This window comes from Sylvia atricapilla, chromosome 6 (genome assembly GCF_009819655.1).
Source record: "Sylvia atricapilla isolate bSylAtr1 chromosome 6, bSylAtr1.pri, whole genome shotgun sequence".
NCBI lineage: Eukaryota > Metazoa > Chordata > Aves > Passeriformes > Sylviidae > Sylvia > Sylvia atricapilla.
This window is the reverse complement of record NC_089145.1, coordinates 57485017-57508268: the sequence shown is the minus strand read 5'-3', so window position 1 is coordinate 57508268 and position 23252 is coordinate 57485017. Positions and strand designations below refer to the sequence as shown.

The following is a 23252-nucleotide window of genomic DNA, read 5'->3' as shown; positions in this document are numbered from 1 at the left end:
GGGTGATATGGAAGCAGCCAAACATCTCTGTTGCTGGTATCCAGCTGGCAATGTCTGGCTGTGCTCCTGCCTTGCTAGTCCTATGCAGGCTTGAAATCGTGCAAAGGCTCCTTGAAGGGGTGGTGGCATAGAACATAGCCTTCCTTGCTGCACCATAGGTAAAGGTCTTTATACTGAAGGCTCTGGGGCTGGAAAATCAACTCTAGACCTGCCAGAGTGCTCTTACCAACTGCAGTAACTACACTTTCTCATATGGGAACTGCAGCCCCTTTGTGTGAGAACAAGGCAGGGTGTGGAGAGCTACAACTTCTGTGCTGTCTCGAAGTGACTGGAGTTGGCTCCTGCTGCTGGTGCTGGGCTGGGGGTTTGGCCTGGCAAAGTTCTCTGCTCTGGCTTGGGAGCAGAAGGAAGCTATGTGCCAGCTGTGAGGGCTAAGAATTGGCTTACAAGTGGGATGGTTCTGTCCTTGGCAGAAGCAAGACAAGCACAATTCTGACAAGCCCCAGTGTCTTGAGCCACAGGGGCCCAAAATAAATGTTTTATTTAACAACATGAGAGAAGTTTCCAGCAGACTCAGTTAAAAAAAAATAACCATCAACAACTTTACAGAAAGGAAGCTGGACCTCCTCCCCCTCCCCTTGCCCAGCCAGCATGGGACACAAAGTGTGGGGATAAAGGCCACAGGGAGAGCTGGCCCTGGGGCCTCTCAGGCCTCTCTCCCATGCCCCAAGGTTAGGCAGCAGCTTTAGAAAGCTGGGGTAGAACCCCATCTTAAAGCTCTGGCCTGGGGGCTGGACACTTCACAAGGCGTGGGGCCAGCACCCACGGTGTGGGTAAGGCTTGTCACTAGGTCAGTGCAGCAGTGGCAGGGAGATGAACCCCCCTTTCTTGGCAGGGTGAGGGGGACAGGCTGGGGCTGTGCAGCAAGGGAAGGTGTCCTGTGAGCCTCCATGACACAGGGCAATGTGACACGTGCTGAGGGCTGGGGTGGGCTCTGCTGCAGGAAGAGCAGGGGCTGGAAGGGCCAAGAGGGGTGCAGAGGCTGAGAGCTCAGCCCTGACCTATAGAGAGAGGTGGTGGGGAAGCTGTGCACTTCGAAGGGGAAGGAACAAAGAGCCTCAAAGCACCCACAGTCCCGGGAGGCCTTTCTCTCTGCTCCCAGGTCCCAGAGCCACGTGCAGGGGAGGACCCTCGCCCCTGCTCTCCTAGAGCTACGCAGCTGCAGGGTTCTGGGCTGTCTGGGGCACGCAGTGGTGTGACCGGGCCAGGGCCACGTAGCCCGGCAAGCACTGGCAGCGGTAGGAGCCCTCCGTGTTCTCGCAGGTGCCACCTCGGCACAGGGGCTCAGGGCTGCCCACCTCCTCACACTCGTTGATATCTGCAAGGAGAAGGATTGGGCTGAGTTGGTGGCACAGTGAATAGTCTCTGCCCACAGCCATCTCCTTGTGTCCCTGCTGTCCCCCCTGCCCCTCCCACACAGGTTCTGTCTGCCCTGTCTTCCTATCAGTACCCTCAGGATGTCCACAGCGATCCCACCAGCCTCCCATGCCCTCAGCATATCTGCAGAGCATCCACAGCATCCAAGGGTGGCATCCCCAGTATCCTCCAGCACAGTACTGAACCCTGCCTCATGTACACCAGATAAGAGCCCCTCGACGCTCTGCAGCTGGTAACACCCCCTGGTTAGCAGCTTTTGGCTAACAAGTTGTAACAGCCTAAGATCTGGGGAAAAGGCCACTTCTAGACTTGGAAGATGCCCTTTTCTGATCTAACAAGGTCAACCAGGCAAATTACGGTGGCCCTGAGAGGCTGATTATCATCTCCAGGACCAAAACACAGAGGGACTTCGTGCTGCACAAACAATGGGTTATTTTGTTAACCTGTGAACTGTGTCAAAGGGCTCAGTTCGCCAGCTCATCGGGCTGGAGTGTGCACGTGAGCCCTACAGCAGCTGCCCTGTTGTGACACATCTGCTCTGCTACATGTACTCACCCAGACACCCTGCCTGAGATACACCGGCTTGTGGTGGGGCCATGGGCTGGACAGAGCACCCATGTGCAACACCAGCACTGCTGTTTGCACTCACAGGACCTCCAGAGCCCAAATCCTCACCTACCAAGGCAGGCCCAGCCCCTCTCACCACAAACTCCAGACTCTATCCCCCCTGATCAGCAGGGAGTGGGGGGCAGCTGATGGATTCAGCTGACCACTCAAGGGAGAGAAAATGCCCCAGCAGTAGTCGATGGACCCTGGGAGGACCAAAGTTCTCTGCCACCCCAGGGACCTTGGATTATCTCTAGCATAGGTGGAGTGGGCCATCTGACAAAGAAAGAGAAGTGCAATCCCAGGGAGCAAGATTTTCAGGGAGGTAAGAGCAAGTGCAGCAGTCATAGGAGGAAGATGGAGGGGGGAAACATGAGAAGAGAGAGCCTGAGGAACAAGGTAAGTCTTCACATGTAGCCAAACCAATTTTTAAACTGACACTGTGGACTCACACTAAACCTCAGGGTCACACATTGCCATGAACAGGATGGCTTTGCTTGGAAGTGTAAGGAGAAATTAGGCACACCAAGGGAGACGTGCTTTGCAGCCTCAGAAGTAAAGGAAAGTAAAAGCTGCAAGAGCAGGCAGGCTGGTCTGGCCACCAAACTGAGAGGAGAAATGAAACAAGGACATTTTAGCCCAGAGAGACCCAAAAGCCAGAAGTAACAGAGTAGTGTTGCTAGCAGTCTGCACCAAGTCCTGGAGTTTGCCCACTTGGGCAGGGGTGGGGACACACAGCCCACCTTACAGGGCATGGGTAAGCTGTTGCCATCAGTAAGTGAGAGAGGAAGTGCTGCAGCAGCTGCAGGAGGATTCTTAAGGCCTGAAGTCAGCAAGGTAAAAACATGGTGATAACTAAGAACCAAGTGGGAGAACTGAAAGGAAAAGAACCAGGCTCCAGTGTAAAATGAGGGCTAGTTGGTTCAGGATAGAAAAGGCAACAAGCAAAGGCTCCATAAATATGTTAGCAGGAAACAATGGGGAATGTCAGTCTATTTCTTATCAACAGAGGAAACAAAAGCCAGTCGAGTTGGCTGGAACAGCTAACATGGGCTTTGTTCCAGTAATCATAAAAACACTCATGGTGATCAGACAGGGCACAGACCATGTTTGAAGTGTTTAAACAAGGGTGCAGGAGCACAGGGAGGGAAAGGCCACACTGTGATGGAGAGGCTCAACAATCAGATATAAAGCAGTTACATCCATAAAGGTTTACGGCAATGCAAGTTCACATGCTTAATGCTGGCTACAGTCCCTGAAAAGTTGACAGTTCTCTCTGAGATGGAAGCATAAAGGAGGCCTCAGAAAAGCAACAAAGGATAAATCTCATAACCATCTTCAAAAACAGAGAAGGGAAAACCCAGAATGACAGTCCGCTCACCCCTAAGCAGTTCAGGTTTGTGAGTGATTGGGTCATAACTCTCTAAAGGATAACAGGATCATTAAATAGCTGGTGCAGATCAGTTAAGGCCTGATTACGTTAAGCCAATCTGGTTCTTTTTCCTGACCTGATAACTGGCCTGTCAGATAAGGGAGAAGAGGTGAATATGATGTGCCTTGGCCATGGTGAGAATTTCAACACACTCTCACGTGACACACTCAAACAGATTGAGAAAATTCCCTCTAGATTAGACTGTAGCAATTGCACAATGGCCCACACAGCTGCACTCCAAAGACAATTAGCAATACCTGCTGTTACAATAAAAACCCTTTAGAGTACAGGCTGCAGTGGTCTGTTCATACCCCTACTCCACGCAAATGTTGTCATTAAGGTGGACAAAGGAAGAATCCCCATGCTTATAAAATAATGTGATGCCAGACTTCAAGCACTTTGCAGGGTTTAGACTTACTCTGATAGAGAAGTGTTCCAAATTTAACCAGACAAAATTCACTGAAGGCAAAGCATTAAGGCCAAGGAAAGGAAAACAGTGCACAAATGCAGAAAAGGGAGTAACATCTCAGGCAGCTATTTTGCAGAGCTGCATTTGGGGTGGTATAGACCATGGGTTCTGTATGAAGAAGCTGCACCATTGCATTGTACAATAAGGATGCCCTGAGCTGGAGTAAGTGTCGTGCCTAAGGAAAAAGAGAGGGTCTTCATGTGCTCTGTTGAGTGCCTGAGGTCTCAGCTGGCTTGGAGACATATAATGTGAAAAGGACGGAGACATAGCATATGGATGTAGAGGAAATGCAGAGAAATTTAGAAACTGTGTCTCATAGGGCAGGGTGGAAAGTAAGGGCACTGGCAAACATAGAAGACATTAATCACAATAACAGTGGCTTGTGATGTACAAGAGTGGAATGAGAAGACACGAGACGTCAGCCGCTCTCGATGATGCCCAGAACTGCTCTTACCTAGCCGCCAGCAGAAAGCGGCCGGCTGAACCTCCACGGGGGCCCTCCCAGCCGCAGGGGAAGGAATCGGAAGAAGAGGGGGGCTGCTCTCGCTGCCTTCCCGGCTGGCACCGGCAGGGAGCAGCCGCGGCCAGGGCACACGGAGCCTCACTCACCCACGCAGGCCATGCGGGTCATGTCCAGCTGGAAGCCGTCGAAGCAGTCGCAGGTGTATCCCTCCGGGACGCGCACGCAGCGCCCGTTCTCGCAGCCGCTGAGGATCCCGCACTCCTCCGCCTGCAGCCCCTCGAAGCCCTCGTAGAGACCTGGAGGGCGGCAAGGCGGGTTCAGAGTAGGGTTCAGAGCCTCAGCCCAGCCACAAAGGGAGTATCGGGCATGCAAGACAGTGCCGGTGACGCCAGGACTGATTCACAAGAGCCAGGAACAGAGCTTGCTCCAAGCCTGGAGCAGCCCGGCCAGGGTGGGAACTACGAGGCAGTCCCCATGGACACAGTCTGGGTGGGGAGGCACTTCTCTGTGTCTCCAGTACTCACCAGTTTGGCTGGGCAGGTAGCGGGGTGGAGACCGCGCTGGGCCATGGTGGAGAGGGCTGCCACGAAACTCACTGCTGGGCTCCCTCCGAGGGAAACCAGCGTCGGGGCTTCCGTACTCAGACTCCAGGTAGTTGTAGTAGGGGCTGGGAAGGCCATAGTGGGGGTCTTCCAAGCCTGGTCCGTACTCATACCTAGGTCTTTCTCGGAGCTCAGTGCCTCTCTCACTGTCTTCACTGGCACCATTACACAGGAAAGCAAAATCAGCTGCAGGTGGTGAGGAGAAGGAAGGGTCAGTGCAGCCCGGCTCAAGGTCCACTATATGGCTAGAGAGTGTGCATCCACACTGGGTCAGCTGAGCCAGGCCTGCAGTCAGTGCCCTCCAAAGCTACGGCTCTGTAGTTTGTTGATTGTCAAGAAGATTAGCTCCTGTCTGGGACCAACAGGTTCTTGAGCAGCAAGAACCTCAATTCCCAGCGTGCTCCCATCCCCAGTGGCCACTACCTCCTAACGTGTGCAGAAGCAGTGAGACGCACAGGGGAACTCTCCCCTCAAGTACCTTGCATTTGCTGCAAACCAATTTCAGGTGCATTCTACCCACTCTTGCAGCTCAGACCTGGAGAAGTGTGTGTGGGGCTACCTACTCCTTGGGCTGGCCCCAATAATGCAGAGACCTGATGCAGCAGACTTGCATGACATGACAAGCAGCAGCCCAGCGCATTCTCTGCTGGGAGATGCTTGCCCATGCTGCCCAACTTACCAGAGGACCTGTGGGGACAAAGGGCACAGTTCTGGCCCCAGGCTTCGCCGAGCCGGCAGCAGCACTCAGTGTACGTGGTCTGCTGGCCATGCAACAGGTCTTGGCAGATGTAGTCAGCAACGGTCTGCCAGCAGACATCCAGGTGGATTTCATACTCCTCCAAGCCATCTGTGAGTGACACAAGCAAAGGATGCCATGCAGATCATCCAGAAGAGTGCCTGTACGTCTTGTCCCAAGAGAGATGACCATGTGTCCCAGCTCCCGCCCCCTCCCTGCCCTGGCTGCAGCCTGTGCTGGTGCTGACACACCTGAGCCAGACACCAGCTCCCCACCCACTGCTCCCTTGTAGAGGACCCAGCAATGGGGCAGGGTGTGTGGGGCAAAGGTGTGCAGCAGTGGGGGATCAGGCTCACCTGCCCTGCTGGAGAAATTCACACACCGGTTGCCAGTGGCATCCAGCACAAGAGGGAGGCTGCAGAAGCAGTGGTAGGAGCCTTCTGTGTTCAAACACTCGCCGTTGATGCAGTACACTTCATTCTGACACTCATCCTGATCTGCCCACACACAAGGACAGGGCAGTGTTTCAGGCTGGCAGACAGGAGCAATGTGACCCTTTCCCTGCCCAAACAGGGGCCTCACGGGGCCTCAGGCCCCCCTCTCATTTTCCCCAGGAGGATCCCAGGAAGCCTGGCCCAGCAAGTCTGGGTACAGCAGCATGCATGTTCCCCCGTGCACAGTGGGGTGTCCACTGCTCTTTGAGGCCATCTTACCAACACACTCAAGCTTGCTGGAGTCATAGAAGTATCCTGTACGGCAAAAGCACTTGTAGCCCGGCACCGTGTTCACACACTGTCCATTGCGGCAGAACTCTGAGCCAAATATCTCACACTCATCCATGTCTGAAAGAGGGATGGAGGGAGGGCAAGTGTCTCAGGAAGCAGAGCCATGGAAGCAAGGTGGGCTGGGTGCTATATACCTGCAGAAAGCTGTCACAGCATCTTGCCTGGATTGCTGACAGGTCCCTGAGTGAGCCCCCCACCTCTCCCACAGGCTCCATGCTTGGGAGCAGAGGGAGAAGCACTCCCGGGCAGAGCAAGAGGAGGGATGCTGTGAGCAGGAGACTTTCACAAATAGGAAATTCATGTGCCTCTTAAGTACATGACCCCCATGGATGTGAAGTGCCAAAGACTGAATGAGCTGGCCACTGGGAGATCTGACCAGTAAATGGAAGAGCTGTGTCTTAATGGCTCACATCCCTGGTTCATAATGAGAGACTTGCACCAAGAAAGAATCACTGCCAGCAACAAGGCAGGACTGAAGAGAGGGGCACTTCCAGCTCAACAATACTGGCAATCTGGGATTTTTCTGGGAATGGGGAGAACAGCAGCAGGATGTTAGCATCCCCCACAACAGGCCTGGGGAGATAGTTCTGTCAGTGCATTTTCACACAATGTTTTACATAGTACTCTCCCTCTATCCCCTGGAAGAAATGAAAGAAAATGGTGCTAGTACCTGTGAAAGAGACTTTTCCTGAGAGCAAATCTTCCTGGGGAATATAGCCCTTCCCAAGAGGGCAGATCTCTTGGTACTCCACTGACCAATATACAGATGCCAAGGGGAGATGGAAAGAAAAGAAGGAATTCATTAGTGCAATCAAGGTGGAGCTGGTGGGCAGACCAGAGCAGTGGCCCTGCCTGGTGTGGTGGGGCCACAGTCCTACCTGTGCCTGGGATGGGGCAGGGATAAGTCTCACAGTTGTCACCCCAGGCTGCCCCCACAGTACAGCAGCACTCCTCCTTGGTGATGTTCTTGGCCAGCACACTGTCACACAGGCGAACGTCACTGATGTGGTAGTAACACTGCTTGCGCTCTGCGCCATCAGAGAGGTGGGCTGTGTGTGTGTTGGACCCCTCTAGAAGACAGCAGAGCAAGGACAGGATGGGGCCCTTGGCACCCCAGTGCAGCATCCCATACCTTGAAGGTCCCAGAGTACACCCATCCCCAGCGGTGTGGCCTTCCCAGGTCCTCGCTTTCAGGCTTCTGAACTCTCCCCAGACAAAATCTTGCTCATTTATCGTAGAGGCTTGTACAGCCCTGTCAGCCCCTCATCTTTATCTCACCCCAGCCAGGCCTACTATGCTCCTGCTCTAGCTGCCACCCATGCTCTATCACAGTTGTCTACTCACCCACAGCAGCTCGGGGTTTGCACTGCCCTGCCTCTGTGTCATACTCCTCGTGGTCACTGGGGCAGAGGCACAGGAAGGATCCCTCCACGTTCTCACACAGAGCAGTTCCGCACACGGCGACCATCAGTTCACACTCATTCACATCTGCAAAGCAAGGGGCAGCAGTGGGCAGCAGGAGCCTGCCTCTGCATGGGCAGCCTCTGCTCTGTCTGCAGCATGAAGCTACCCTGCAGCAGAGAGACAAAAGGTGCTAGGGACAAGCTGAAAACTGTGTTCACACTGTGGCTCAACAGAAGTCTGGCAGGAGCCTCGTGCCCTGCTCTTAGTGGATTCAGAGCCTGAACTCCAGCTTGCTGAAATCCAGTGGGTTGCTGGATCACAGAATCATATAGGCTTGGAGGACTCAAGTCCAACTCCCTACTCAGTTACAGGATCCCACTAGGCTGCTCAGAGCTTTTTTTTGTCAGGTCTTTAAAATCTCTAAGGACGGCAACTGCATAGCCATCACAGGCAATTGTTCCATTGCCTGCCTGTCTTCACAATGAAAACTTTCTTCCTTGTAATACACCTGCCTGTTTTCAACAGGCAGCCATTAAAGTACCTTTCTAGCACCTTCAGTGCCTCCATCCCCCAAGGACCTCCCTTCCACCTGGACAGAAAAGGGCTCCACGTTCACTGTTAAACACTCATTTTTCAGAGCCTCGTCTTTGCAATCCCAAAGATCTGCTGTGATAAGGGAAGGGGTTTTGACTCCATGAGCTGCCCTGTCCATGTGTGTGGTTCTCACAGTGTGAGTGCAGTCCCCATCTGTGATCTAGGAGCCATCACACAGCAGGGACACCAGCCTGGCATCTGCCAGTGGCTCTCCTTTCCTGAAGGGCAGAGTGATCCTGGCAGACTCACCAATGCAGTAGTGCCCAGAAGGTGAGCTCTCATAGCCACGGTCACAGAGGCAGCGGAAGGAGCCATCTGAGTTCTCACAGAAGCCGTGGCTCCCACACAGTGTCTCATTGGCACATTCATCAATGTCTGCAACAAAGCCAAAACCAAGAATTGTCCTCGAACCCACTTCTCCCAGTGGACACCCCTACTCAGGCCCTTCAGCTCTGACCCCAGGATCTGGGACTGGGGCAGGCATTCCTTTGATGTGAAGGGCTGGGTCTGGCTGCTCCTGTCACTCGCCTTGCTATGAGTGTGCATGTTAAGAGAAGCTTCTTGCAACACTGTGAGCCACAAAGAAGCCATGTGAATAGAGCAATAGGGGCAGGGCGGGAATGGGAAATTGATGGGAAGCATGGGAGGTGACTGGCAGGGGCGACTGAGGGCAGCAGTTTCCTGCAGAGGTGTGAAGGGACACAGAGCTTAGAAGCTCCAGCTGCTGCATGGAAGTTTTCTTGGAGCAGTCAGAGCAGTTATGTGTCCACAGCCCATGGTTCCCAAGGCCAGAAGCAGCTCCACGTGCTAAAGGCTGAGTCTTAGTGCAGCTCAGAGCCCAGTGGCTGGCAGCAGCTCCTCCCTGCTGCAACCTTCCCTGAGCTGGGAGAGCCTCAAAAACTACAAAAACCCCTTTGCTTTTTCCCTTTTCTGGAGCCTGGGCTTCAAACACAGACTCGCCAGCCTAGCATGCACTCTTACCAGCAGCCTTTCCCCTCACCCAGGCCTGCCAGGCAGGTGACTGGCACTGGCCCCAGCAAGCACAGCTTACAGGGAACTGCGGTCCAGCCCCAAGCCTGGAATGGCTGTAACCTGCCCAGGACTCTCCCCAAGCGGAAAGCAGCACAATGCAGTGTCTGTTCCAGATGCCAGGAAGAGAGAAGTCTAGACGCAAGCAGGCAGTGCAGCCAAGAAAACAAACTCTCAGCATTATCTGCCTCTCCAGCAGCCACACATTTCCTCCTCCTTCTCCCCTGCGCCTCTGGCAGAGATGTCCCACAACCAGCCTGTTCCTGCCAGGGAGACCCAGGGCTGTACTCACCAATGCAGTCACCCAAGGGGGTCCAGTGGAAGCCAGGCTGGCAGCCCATGATACAACGGTAGGAGCCCAGGCTGTTCTGGCACCGCCATGTGCCACAGATGGCATCCCCATATTCTTTACACTCATCCACATCTGCAGGGAGGAGAGCAAGGGGATGAGGATGGTCAGATGGGGACCCTGCTTGTTCAATGCAGAAACTGGGTCCACTTTAGCTGGCCAGAGGCCTTGAACCAGTGCTAGTCCTCCTAATAAGTCACCAGCAACTTTGCGTGCTGGGAGCAGAACTGCCCTCCCCCCTGCATTGTCTTCATTCATCCCCTCAAACTCTGGAAGGCTGATCTCCCCGGCAATGAGCTCTCACCCACGCAATCATCAGTCTCCTGGGAGTGTTTGAATCCATTTTCACACAGACATCTGTAGGAGCCTTCCGTGTTCAGACACTGGCCTTGTGAGCACAGGGACTTGTCTGCACATTCATCCACATCTGTGAAATCAAGACAAAAACATCAGCCTGGATCTCACAGCAGGGCAGGAAGCAGAGGGCAGGACCTAAGGTATGTCCCTGCCACCCTACAGCTCACCTTGGCAGCTGATTCCACCAGCCACATTTGAGAAGCCAGCAGCACAAATGCAGAAGTAGGATCCATGACTGTTGAGACATTCACCATTGGGACTACAGATCTCACTGTTCAGGCACTCATTCACATCTGCAGAGGGAGGAGAATCAGGACCATGCACCCAGCCCTGGGGTACCTCCTTCATCAAAGCCACATGCATTCTCTGTTCCCAGTCTCTTACAGGCAGCCCTCAGAGGGCTCCTAGCCCCTTGTTTTCTCATCATGGAAACAGATCTTCCCTGTCCATGGTGAGCCTGAATTTGACTTCAGCCTTATGGATGTGGCATGCTTATGACATCACTTGCCTTGGCACCAGCATCCTCCCTGCTGGGAAAGAAGGGGGATCCAGTATGTACTGGACCCATAGGGCTGCATGGGTGGGGTTCATACCTTCACATACGGTGCCATTGATAAGCTCAAAGCCAGTCTGGCAGTGGCATTCATAGGAACCTGGTGTGTTTCTGCACTCTCCTCCCAGGCACTGAACGGCAGGGTCCTCACACTCATCCAGATCTGCCAAGAGGAAGGGCATAGCACAGAGTGAGCCCCCAGCTCCTCCACCACTGGGGAGGATCCTCATCCACAAAAGCATCACCCAGCTGTTGGCCTGCAAAGTGGGTTTGAGCTGTCCTCCCACAACATCCCATCACAATGAGAAGAGGGTAGAGACTCCCCTGTTACCAGGGTGTTCAGATTCAGCCCAGACTCTTCCCTCCCTTCCATCATAGCGCCAGCAAAACACTATCCCAGCACCAAGGCAGTGGTGCCCAGTGACAGGACCAAAAGTAAGGGGCACACACTGAAATACAGGAGAGCCTGCCTGACCACTCTTTCTGTGACAGTGGCAGAGCACTGGCCTAGGTTGTCCAAAGACACTGTGCAGTCTCCCTTCTTGGAGATACTGAAAAATTATCTGGATGTAGTCCTGGGCAGACAACTCTTAGTGGCTCTGCTTGAGCAGTGTGTTGGATGAGATGACCTCCAGAGGTCCCCTCCAGCCTTAGACTGGATACTGCTAACCCCAGTGTCTGTCTCCAGCAGAACTCTGCTCTGTGTACGACAACCACCAAGAGGCCAGTGCAGAGTCACAGTTGTTAACAAATCCTCTCTTCAGCCAACTACACAAGCGCAAATATAAGTAGAGCAATGCAGCACCATCCCTACCTTCCAAGGTTCTGCTTTCTCACTTGCCAGACTTGCCTACAATGTCCTTCTCGTAGAAGAGCTGTCCAGGGGCCTACAACTCTTACCCAACAGCAGATCTCTCCACAAACCCTCTCACCTAACTCTCCCAGGCCTTGGCCAGAATCTGCTGGCATTCTGAGGATTTTGCTCACAGCAGAGGAAAGAGGGATACCTTCCCTTACACAGAGGGCTGCAAGATGCCAGCAGACTGCCTGAGCCTGAGAGAACACTGCACTGACAGGAGGTAAAGCCCTGAGACTGGCAGCTCCTGAGGGTAGAGAGGAACACTTTCCCCTTTGCAGAGCAATGGGCATACCACAGGCACAAAGTGCATTGCTCCCTACCACCTCAGGGCAGGATTCCCAGCTTTTCAGTCTCAAAAGGTTGCAAGAAGCAGTATCACTGAATCCTTCTGGAGAGGAACCAAAACCTAGACCTAGTTTATTTACAAAAAACCTATCACAAAACCCTTATCATTTTTCAAATATGAAGCCTCAATCCACAGACAAGGCCACCAGCCAAGGCAGGGAGGAACATGCCATCCTGCCATTAGGTCAGTGTGACCCAAACAATATCAAACCCTGATAAGATGCCCTCTGGAAATGGCTGGGGCAAGGTGGCTGAGATGGGGCAGCTCATGTGGAGACTTGGGAAAAGGGGAGGGCAGATGTAAGGCATCAAACCACGGCTCTTCCATCATACCCAAAAAATCAAATGCAAAGTAAGTTCATTCTACACCGGCTTTCTCAGGCATCAAAACAGAGGAGAATTAAGGGAGGAAAACTTCCATCTCCTCCCCTCCTGGAGGCCCTCATACAGGGGGATCCTTCTGAGAGTCACATCAAAGGCAAGATCTTCCATCTGCCAGCTACGTGCAGGCTGCAGAGCTCTGCAGTGCTCCAGAGATAAATTCTCAGCACGTGGCCATTCTTTAAACAAATACCTTTGCCAGCTCTGCCCTTTCCCTTCCCTTGCTCCAAAAAGGGAATTTGCATCAAGCCATCTCAAGCCCAGGATATCCCCCAGAGTCAGCCATCAGAGAGGGGGTTTTCCTGCTTGTGCTGGGGCAGTTGAGCTGTAAAGCTGGGACTGAGCACTCTCCTGTCTCAGCACTGCAACCAACACAAATCAGTGCTGCTGTTAAATCTCCACCAGCATACCTGTCACAGCAGAGACCTTGATCTAAGCTTTTCCTTTTAAACACGTCCAAGTTATACTAGGGGCTAGGGAAAATGATGCAACCTGGGTGCCCATAGTCTTTCCATGGGCTGTGGACCCAAGGTTTCTCCTTCTGTGAAAGATCTAGATTTGAAGTACATCCTCCCAGGCACACAGTTCTGAACTATAAGACACACAACTCTGCCAATGTTTCCAGGCCTCCGGTACTCCTCTGGCCTTTGTCAGCATCTTCTAGATCATCATTAGTCCATGGGTCCTTTCCCCCATCCCTTTCCTGTGTGAGCAAAATCACCTTCCTGCTGCTCCAAGTGACATTTGCTCACTGCCTTCCATGCCCTCTGCTGAACAGGAAGCTAAAGAGCTGGAAAAGGACCCTGAGGCTGAAGAAGTCCTCCTGCCCCACCAGTAACCCAGCTATGGCAATGTCTCTTCCCTCACTTCCTCCAGCACCCACTGCTCTATTCCTGGGGAACAGATACCTTCACAAATGCTGCCATCTCTGGAGACAGTATAGCCAGTGTCACAAGACATGCAGGAATAGGAGCCCTCAGTGTTGAGGCAGAGTCCAGAGGGACAGGTAGCCCGGGCTACGCATTCATCGATGTCTGCATAAACACATGAGGGAGAGTGGGATAAGAGGAAAAAATGCAGAGCAACCATGAGCAGGGGAATATGTGCTAGGAATTAGCCAGCGTGGTGATCAGGATTCAGGCAGAGCCAAGTGTTCAGGGAACCCTCTGGACTGAATGTGTGACAATCCAGAGTGTCTGGACACATGGCTCCCTGGTACCTTGGCAGCTCTTCCCATCAGGTGTCACCTCGTAGCCCCGGTAGCAGGAACAGCGGAAGGAGCCATCCAGGTTAACACACCGTCCATGAGCACAAGTCCCCTCCACAAGACACTCATCCACATCTGTGTGATACAGCAGAAGGTAACATGCCATGGGAGGGTGCTCAGGGCACACACAAGGTGCTCCCTCCACACAAGGTATGACTGCAATATGCCCTGGCCAAGAAGGCTGGCTGACTGCAGGAGAAGGATGCTGCCAGTGCTCCTGCTCCTTTTGAGGCTTACAGGGAGCACTGCCAGGGGGGTCGAGGGTGCTGCCCAGGGGCAGCCCAAATTTCTCACCAATACATCTTCCATTGCTGGGCCGGTAGCCAACCCCACAGCTGACACACTTGTAGGATCCTAGTGTATTGACACATCTCCCACTGGGACAAGAGCTGGGATCCACGCACTCATTGACATCTGCCAAGAAACACAGTTCTTTCAGGCTCCCAAAGGTAAACAGTTGTATCCTCTCCAGCTGGTTCCTCAGAGTTTCCCTCCAGGGCACAGTGATACCAAATAGGAGTTGAGATGAGTTTGCCAGGGCCTAGACAAAACTTCTTATGGCCCCACCTATCCCTCAGGATCCTACACCCACATCTGAGGGCTGACATAAGTCAGCAGCTAAACTTACTGCTGCAGGGTGTTGGCAAGGCCAGGAATGTGCATGGGCAGAGAAAGGGATCAGGGAACATCTGTGCAGGGCTGTCTCATCAGGACATTTCATAACTATGATTAGGATGTAACCTCCAGCTCAGTTGTCCTTAAGGCAAGTGCTTTCTGGAGGCTGTGTGCAAACAGCATTCTGTGCATGCCCTGTTTCCTGTACTGCCTCCTAAAGTAGCCTCCCACTCTATGATGGAGATGAGCTACTGAGAAAGGGGAATCTTTGATCAAACACATCATATGTTGACAAGGGTGAAAGCTTTGAAGGGCCCAGGTCATGGGAATGGGATGCAGTGGGGATGAGTGGCCCGTCTCTGCAGCCTGCTCTCCCTGCAGTCCACCTGCCAGCATGACAGTTTTGTGACAAAGCCAAGGAGGCATGAAATTATATAGGCATGTCCTTCCATAATGGGAAGCTGGAATGGGCTGGTCTGAGGAACTCCATGGAGAGATGGGAGAGAAATTGGAAGAAATCCCTTCCCTCTGCCCTGTTCCTCCTGCAGTCAGAGAGGACAGGCAGTCCTTGGGGAGGGCACAGGGCAGACAAATGTGGGGGTGTCCTAGCTCCCTTGCAGGAGGAGACACAGAGTGATGAGAAAAGGAAGCGTTCAGCCATACACAGGGTAGGTTGGAGGGGCAGGGAAACTGGGAGCAGCAAACATTACCTTCACACTGTCCTCTGGGGCCCATGGCAAAGCCCTCCTTGCACTGGCAGTGGTAGGAGCCCGGTGTGTTGATGCATCGCTGTCCTCGGCAGATAGAAGGCTGCTCACATTCATCTCGGTCTGGCAACACACAGGGAGACAGTCTTGGATCTTCCCCCACCAGTGTCAGGAAGGCTGGGTGCAGGAGAGGACTTGCTCCCTCTGCAGCTGGCTCTACCCAAGGGATCTGTGCTGGGCTCTCCTCCATCCCCACCTGCCCCAGCATTCCCCTAGCCATGAAGCAGTGATCAAGGCATCACTGACTCCTGCCTGGATCATCACGGGCAAGGTCCTATCCCTGAGCAAGCAGGAGAGAGTGATTCCCATGGATCAAGCTGTCGATGGGCAGGCCCGTGGGAAGGGAGGATGTGCAGGTGTGCATGTGTGTGCATGGGTGCATGTGTATGTGCACATTCATGAGACAGCGTGAGGGTGAGATAACAAAGAGCCCCTGGAGAGATGGCAGTCCTGTGCCAGGTGAACACTACTTACCCTCACAGCTTTGCTTGCCCACTGAGACAGCCAGGGTGTACCCAGAGTAGCAGAGGCAGAAATAGGAGCCCACACTATTGATACAGCGACCTTTTCCAGCACAAGGGTCTTTCAGACACTCATCTTCATCTACGACCAGGCAGGGAAGGAAGACTGGCAGTCAGCACCTGCAGCTCCTTGCAGCTCCCTGCCAGCCCCGCAGTGCAGCAGGTGGGCAGGGCCTCAGCAGAGCTGCCAGAAGACCTTCCCCTACACAGAAGCACTGAATGGGCTGTTGAGGCTCAGACCATCAATTGCCAACCTACCGATGCAGTGGAGGCGGCTGGGGTCCAAGGTGTAACCAGGGTGGCACAAGCAGCTGTATCCCTCTGGGGTCAGAACACAAGCACCAGCTCCGCAGGAAAGGGGTGAGGAGGCACAGCCACTGACTGCTGCGAGGAAAGAGCACAGGGTTTGGGAGCAGCACCAAAAAGGTGCATAGAATCTAATGTCTGCTTTGTGTCCCCAGCACCATACCAGAGAGGTTGCTTTTTCCCTTCTTGGAGAGTGATGCTGAGCCTGCTCCTCTGCTTTAGGCAGCTCACACCCACGGGCCAGCAGGGAGGACAGAGCAAACCCTCGCATCTCCCTGGGCTCCTGCAGCCTGAGCTGGGATGCCTCAGTGCCATACATTGCTCACCTGCACCGCAGCCCCATGCCTTGAACTAACCCTGGCAGCAGAGCCTGCCACCTGCGATGGCGTTCCTTTGGGGGTGCCAGCAGGGTCCCCCCGGCTCACACCACCCTGCTGAGCCAAGCACAGGCCGCAGTGAAGGGGCAGTGAGGCACCACACACCCCTCGGCACAAAGCCAGCCGGGGGGGAGTGAGGGGGCAGCGCAGCCCCAAACAAAAGGCTATTGAGGAAGACGCATTCCTCAGCAAGGTGCCTCAGCCAGGCCTGCTCCCCAAGGTGCTCCAGCCCCCGGCACAGGGCAGGGACCACACTCCCAGGCTCTTAAGCAACCCTGGAACAACAGTAGCCTTGTTTCCGGCGCAGTAAACAAGCCGCCCCGGGAGCCACATGCCTCCCCCTGCGCTCCCCCTCCCGATGAGTCAGCTCTCGCCGCACGGGGCCGGAGCCACCGGAGCGGGTGCGTGATTCCCCTGCTCGGCAGCCGCTCAAGGGAAGGGCTCAGGGCTTTTGAACACTTTATTCCCCATACAGCTTCCCTCCTGTGACTCCCCACGGCTGGCTGGCAGCAGATGGGCCCAGGATGGGACAAGAGTGGCAGGTCAGGGACTTTTCTTTGGGAAGTCGAGGGAGGCATGGGGGCAGATAGACAGATTGGTTAAGGGAGAGAGCCTCTGAGCAGAGCTTAGGGCATAATTTCGCTGTAGTGCTGGCAACGAGAAGTGGCAAACCCCAAGACACACACACACACACACACACCTGCTGGCACCTGTGTTGGAGCAGCAGCATCCCAGGCAGTAGTGGGGCCAGGCTGGCGAGGACCATGCCAGAACTCCTGTTCCTCTGCCGTGAAAGGAGAAAAGAGGTAAGTTAAGGTAGAGGTAGAGATGCCCACCCAAGGGTAACCTGGGCTGGCTGTTCTGGCAAACACAGCATCAAAAGAGAACAAAAGAGGCTGCAGGGTGGTTGCAGCAGCTCTATCATCTTATTATTTAACACAGCCTCTGTCAGCTTGCTGGATATTCATCACCTCCCCACATTCCTATACCCCACATTCCTATAGCCCCACATCAGCCACCCAGTGTGATAGGGGTCCTCTGTGCTGCTCACAGCCAGCCCAGCCAGGAGCCTGTCCTGCCCAGCACTGGGGGCTGCCATGCAGAAAAGACAGCTCCCAGTCTCCCCACTTTCCTCACTGTCCCGTTCTCTTCCTCACAAGCACTTGCCCTCCCGCCAGCCTGGCACTCACCTCTGCGTATGGCAGGCTCTGCAGTGGCATCAGCAGCTCCCTGAGGGACAGAAACACAGGATTCTTCTGCACAGAACTGGGATGCAGCACCCCTGTGACATATTCCCACCCACCTCCTGGCTCCTCTTTCTCCCCAAGACTGCCATCCTAGGAGAAGCTGCCCCAGCTGGGTGCATTTGGCAGGGCCACTCTGTCCTAAGCACAATCATCTTGGGCAAAACACAGCTTCAGGCCATGCCCCGAGGGCCACCCACAGGGGCCATGCCAGCACACGCTGTGCAGGTGAGACCAGGGCACTGCTACCAGGCAGGCACCTCCTCAAGGTGGCCAGGAAGGTCATCTAGGCATGGTAAATACTGCCACTGTCACCAGCAGCTCTGGAGGGCTGAGGACAGCTGCTGCTTTGACCTGCCTCAACAGTACTCCCTTACCAGAAGGGTGCTTTGTACTAGAAGCTCTTTCTCAGCATCCCCTCCAGGCCAACCTATGGCTGCCAAAGGAAATGTTGGAGCACAACCTGATTCCTGAGTCTCTGCTCTGTGGAGCTTTCCACAATGGATGAAGAAAACAGGCAGCTGAACAATGGAAGTTCCAGACTTCACATTTGGAAGCCTTAGTTCAAATTTCTGCCCTGTCTTGAGATTTCTCACATGTACTTGAGCCAAGTCACTTCATGTTTATGAAGCAGTGACAATGGCAGTACTGTCCCTTCCCTCAGAGGTGCTGCACTTGTCTGAGGGATGAGCTGGTATAGCAAGAGGGCACAGAGAGATATGCTCAGGAGAGAGATGGCCAAACCTCTACTGACAGTACAGATGAAGAGGCACACATTTTTCAAGTGAGACTCAAATAAAAATACACAGCCCTAGGAGAGCCTAGCAGAAAATCAGTCCCTAGGCTGCTTCCATCAGACAGGATGAATTCACACAGCCAGTGTTGGAGACTCCTGCCCTGACCACTCCAGTGGTGTTTCTGCTGCACCCACCTCAACACAGGGAGAGCTGGCTGTGAGCTGGGCTTGAGCAGGACACTGGGCTCCATGAAAGAAACACGCCCAAACATGACTACAGCAGTTCCTCTTATCCTGCTGCCCATCAGCCCCACAGCCAGGCCAGGATGACAGTGAGTGCCCCCACCTCAGCTGTGTAAGTACAGCTGGTATTAACTGAAGTAAGTGAAAGCAGAGCAAACTTGAATATGCAGCATAGACCACAAATTCAAACCACAATTCTCCATGATGTCCTTTTATAGTGGGATAGAGTCTTGCTGTAATTCACCCTTTTGCTCTTTAGGGCTGAGTTCATCATGGATAATCCCTCCTGTCAAGAGCTTCAGTCTCTGTGAGATGCAGTGTAGACACGGCTGGAGCCACAACTCACATACCTGCCTGGCTGAACAGTACAAGACTGTAAGCAGGAATAGAATAATAGAATGATGTGGATTGGAAGGGGCCTTAAATATCACCTAGTTCCACCCCCTTTCCATGGGCAGGGACACCTTCTACTAGACCACATTGGTCAAAGCCCCATTGAATTTGGTCTTGAAAACTTCCAGAGCTGGGGCATCCACAACTTCTCTGGGCTATCTGTTCCAGTGTCTCACCCCCCTCACAGTAAATACCTTCTTCCTAATATCTAATCTAAATCTCCACTCTTTTAGTTAATTTCTATGACAGCCACTTTCCAGCCCATCCAGCTGCCACAGATGCACTGAGCTGTAGCAAGACAGACCTTACTCACCTGCACAGCAGGAGAAATTTCACCTGGAAAAGGAAACAGTGCATGATGAGTAGAGAGAAGACAGATAGGCATGTTTGCCAAACCCTGACTGCCCTAGCTTCACCCCACCTCTAAGACACTGCCATTCAGACCCTCACACTTGTCTGCAAGAGCTTGTTCCCAAAGCCATCACATCTGGACTGCTGGCACTGTGCAGAACCCAGGAACTTCTGCTCTAGCAAATACTGGCACAAGCAGTTGGTCACACTGCCCTCCAGCTGGACTGGAGTGCCAGGCTTGCCATGCAGACCTGAGGTCCTGGTGGAGGCAGCCTGGTCAGTCAGCACCAACTGCCAAAATGCAATTGCAGGAGCCTGAAACACTCAACCTTCTCTCCAAAGACCTGAAGACCTAGTGCCTCATGCCTCAGGAACACTACAGTCATACAGATGTAGGGAGCCCTTTTCAGCCAGAGGTCCCTCCATGTATATGGCGGGACCTGAGAAATTTTCCACCCTTGCTAGGGGCCCAGATCGAGCAGCTTTAAGCAGTAGACCCAACACTACCCTGTCTTGCTGAGGTGCCAGGGTAGAGGGATGCCTCCAGGATGCTGCCACGCAGGTTGTCCTGCAATTGCTGTCTCCTCACTGTCCAGTCCAAAGTCCAGTTGCTCTTCTCCCCTTGCTCTTCTAAGCTGAGGGGCAGCTCTTCTGTCTCTGCCTTCCTCATTGACAGTCGGATATCAGAGCTGGAGTAGGTGTAGCCATGTCCCGCTGGGCAAATTTCCTTGAAGGCCTCTGTGAAGGAAAATCAAATCAAAACTTTAGAAAGCAGAGGTTGGAGGCTGCTGGAGGGATCATCTGGCTTACCACACCCAGACATGACAGTGGGACAGTGGAATAAAGGAGTGAAGATGGACAGGTATATATGTGAATGCAGGTGCCAGTTTCCCCAGTCCTATCATTTTCTGTAATTTATAAGGGTTAAATTCTTACAGAAACACATCTGGACTGTAGTAGGTGGATGCTTCCAGCAGAAGGAATGTGCTCACAAAGCAGGGTAGGGTTCTCACAGGCATTCCCAGACCCCCAAAATGAGATCCTTTCCCATGGTCAGTACTGCTAGAAAGAGACCATGCCACAGGAAGGTCCAAGCTGAGCAAGGGAGCAGATAAAACCAAACTTGGAGTACCTCAGCACTGAGCACTTTGCACATCACTCAAGATACTCTGCACAAACCACCTGAACATTTTGCTGGTCCCTGAGGATATCTGTGCTTTCCCTTCCACCCAATCCCATGCTGAGATACTCAAACTCATTCTCACCTGCCTTTCTTCTCAGCAAAAGATGTAGGAGAGAAAAGGGCTGTTGAATAAAGCCAGGCAGAGACATGGCTCTGTTCTCCCTCTGGTACAGAGTGGTTTCCCATCAGGGACTTCTCCATCTTTCCAGTATTATCCGGGTCTGCTTCCTGGGTTCTGTACCCATCTCACGGGACAGCATTTGCACTGCTCAGCTCTGGGTCCTGCAGCTGTCTGTGTTCGGGCAAACCCAAACCCCAGTCTAAGCCGAGCAAAGCTGAAGCAGGCACATCTCACCTGAGCCGGGCGTGGGGCACTCCTCGCAGCTGTCGCCCCAGCCCTTGCCGACGCGGCTGCAGCAGCAGATCTGCTGGGTGATGCGGTGCGAGAGGGGGAAGGAGCACACTCCATCGGCGGCCGAGCGGTAACACAGCCCCTGCTCCATGGACACCGCCTTGTCCGCTGCAACACAACAGCCGCGTCAGTGCCGGGGCTGCCCCGGGCTCTCCAGACAGAGAACGGCGGACACTCAGCTCTATCCCTTGGCTCTTTCTCTGCCTGTGCCTCCCAGCCTTGCCCGAGGGCTGCCCTGTCTTCTCTCCAGGACACCTCCTGGCCATCAGCCTTTTGGTATTTCCCCCAACAGGGTCATCCCCAAGAAAATCCAGCTCATGTGGGGGCTCTCTCATACCAGGGGCTGTGTCCTCTGCTGCCACACCACATGCACATTCCCTTCAGCCTCTGCAGGGACTATGCAATGTCCATGGAGAATGATAATGCAGGACTGGGACACATTCTGCACACAAGTGCAGAACAACACAACTCAGGTACAACGAAAGGAAATGTGAAGCCCACTGTAGCTTCCACTCAGCCATGGGGTCCTGCCCAGGTCCCTCTGCAGACTGAGGGGTTCCCTGGAGCACTTACAGATGCAATGGCTACGGGATGGGTCTAGCATGGTTCCAGGCTTGCAGGTACAACGGAAGCTGCCACGGGTGTTCACGCACTCGGCATCTTTGCAGAGGCCCTGCATCAAGCACTCGTTGATATCTGTGGGAAGAAGAGAACCCTGTGAGATGTGAAGAAGCTGAGAGTGAGCTAAACTCCCTACCCAGTGCCTCCCATTCAGGTGCTGCGAACTGAAGGGGTCTCAGCTGGGCTGGTGTCCAAGGCAGTCTCCACACCAAGCAGCACAGTGGGGATCTCTGTGGTGACAGTAGTCTCACATCTGCAAAACTTGCTTGCTGCAGCTGCAGGATGGCTTGTGGATGACTGCTCTGCTTTTTGGTCCTTGTGGAGAACAGATGTGGCCCCTACGGTGAGCCACTCTGTCAGGGTCACTATTGTCATGGTTGTTTGCAAGCCAGGAATGGTGAGTCCTGTCCTTTCTCCTGATTCCTGGTACTGCTTGCATAGACCTGTCATCCATGGAGGATCCTTGTTGAGAAGCTCAGTGCCAGCCTGCAGGGAGGGCTTTGACAGATCCCATCCAGAGGCAGAGGGGTGGTGGCCCAGGCTGTGGCTCACTGCACCTTCTTCTAAGAGCAGGGTGAGCAAGTGGGAACTCACCGTGTTCAAGCCCTGCCTCAAATTTTGCCTCTGCCCCTGACTCAGCACTCATCAGACACAGTCTTTGGGAAGGAAGCTGGGTTAATCTTAGGGAAATACCATTGGGCTCATCCATTTGGCCTGCAATAAAGACCTTCCTACAGCACCATGTAAGAATGTATGAGCTAAGCCAGACAAGACAGAAAAGTGCATTAAGGGGAGCTGAGGGCAGTTTTCAGATGGAGAGTAAGGAGGATGGTGTCTTCATGGAATAATGTAGCTTTCTATCTTCCCTAAAGAGCTTGGTCCAGAAATGTCAGAATGCTGATGAAATGTGCTGTGTCAGGAGGCACAAGCAGTGCAGGAAGAACTGGATGAGACACAGAGCAGCAGAACTGGGAGCAACCTCACTGCTACCCTGAGACAAACCACAGGAACATACACTGCAGGCTAAGAGGTAGAAGCCATCAGTTAGAGGGTTCTGGGCCCACTCACTGCTCACAGGACAGCTCAGAGCTGCCAAGACCAAGAAATGCCAATATGATGCTAGGCCAAAGACACAAGGCAGTCCCAGTGCCAGTGTGAATGATCCTCGTGAGACCTCAAGTGCCCTCAGAGCACCCAGTGGTGCTCCAGGGACTGTTTCAAAATGGATAGGGTCAAAGACCCAGGAACAGCTTTCCCAGCACTACCTTATTCCTCAGAGCCAAAGCAGTACTGTTTGGTGGAGGGGTCTGTCGTGTGAGACACACAGCCAGGAATGATAGCTGGAATTCAGACTTAATGACCCAGAGTTTGTCCCCAGTCCTCTACTCTTAAACTCCTCCATTCATCCCATCAGCTGCTCCATACACAGTTGAGACATACAAGGGCCATGAAGACCAGGACAGAAGTTAAGTCAATCAGGGGTACCAACTCTACAGGAATTTGCAAAAGGCCAGGGAAGAGTAGGATTTGGCTGCACAATGTAGTGCTTCCTGCTCTGTACCAAGCACAGGACAGAGTTCATGACAGCAACCAGTGACCAACCCCAAATATGCTGGGAACCCCACTCAACAATGACATTAGGGCTCTCTGGAGGAGCCTTGTGACTCATCCCTGTCACTCCACAGTATGGTCAGAGTGTTATGTTGTTCTGACAGACCAGACTGGACAAAGTGTTTGACTCCATATCAACAAAGGGATTGAAGGGAGTAATGAGAGCACAAAACAAACAAGGACCAAAAGCTACCGTTTATATGC

At 53.4% G+C, this 23252-nt stretch overlaps 1 protein-coding gene across 1 annotated transcript in view; it reads right to left on the bottom strand.

The window, feature by feature from the left end:
• Positions 1 to 490: 490 nt before the first annotated feature.
• LTBP2 (latent transforming growth factor beta binding protein 2) overlaps positions 491 to 23252 on the bottom strand; it is a 71005-nt gene continuing 48243 nt past the window's right edge. The window contains exons 10-35 of the mRNA XM_066322057.1: positions 21390 to 21512; positions 20760 to 20924; positions 19729 to 19959; positions 19184 to 19206; positions 17445 to 17484; positions 16955 to 17038; positions 15830 to 15955; positions 15525 to 15653; positions 14994 to 15113; positions 13963 to 14082; positions 13621 to 13743; positions 13310 to 13435; positions 10857 to 10979; positions 10431 to 10556; positions 10211 to 10333; positions 9850 to 9981; positions 8778 to 8903; positions 7875 to 8018; positions 7409 to 7600; positions 7201 to 7281; positions 6459 to 6587; positions 6102 to 6242; positions 5689 to 5856; positions 4932 to 5195; positions 4554 to 4703; positions 491 to 1378 (exon numbers count right to left, since the gene is read on the bottom strand). Coding sequence (XP_066178154.1) covers positions 1212 to 1378; positions 4554 to 4703; positions 4932 to 5195; positions 5689 to 5856; positions 6102 to 6242; positions 6459 to 6587; positions 7201 to 7281; positions 7409 to 7600; positions 7875 to 8018; positions 8778 to 8903; positions 9850 to 9981; positions 10211 to 10333; positions 10431 to 10556; positions 10857 to 10979; positions 13310 to 13435; positions 13621 to 13743; positions 13963 to 14082; positions 14994 to 15113; positions 15525 to 15653; positions 15830 to 15955; positions 16955 to 17038; positions 17445 to 17484; positions 19184 to 19206; positions 19729 to 19959; positions 20760 to 20924; positions 21390 to 21512 — 3476 coding nt within the window. The 3' untranslated portion in view covers positions 491 to 1211. The remainder of the gene's footprint in view (positions 1379 to 4553; positions 4704 to 4931; positions 5196 to 5688; positions 5857 to 6101; positions 6243 to 6458; positions 6588 to 7200; positions 7282 to 7408; positions 7601 to 7874; positions 8019 to 8777; positions 8904 to 9849; positions 9982 to 10210; positions 10334 to 10430; positions 10557 to 10856; positions 10980 to 13309; positions 13436 to 13620; positions 13744 to 13962; positions 14083 to 14993; positions 15114 to 15524; positions 15654 to 15829; positions 15956 to 16954; positions 17039 to 17444; positions 17485 to 19183; positions 19207 to 19728; positions 19960 to 20759; positions 20925 to 21389; positions 21513 to 23252) is intronic.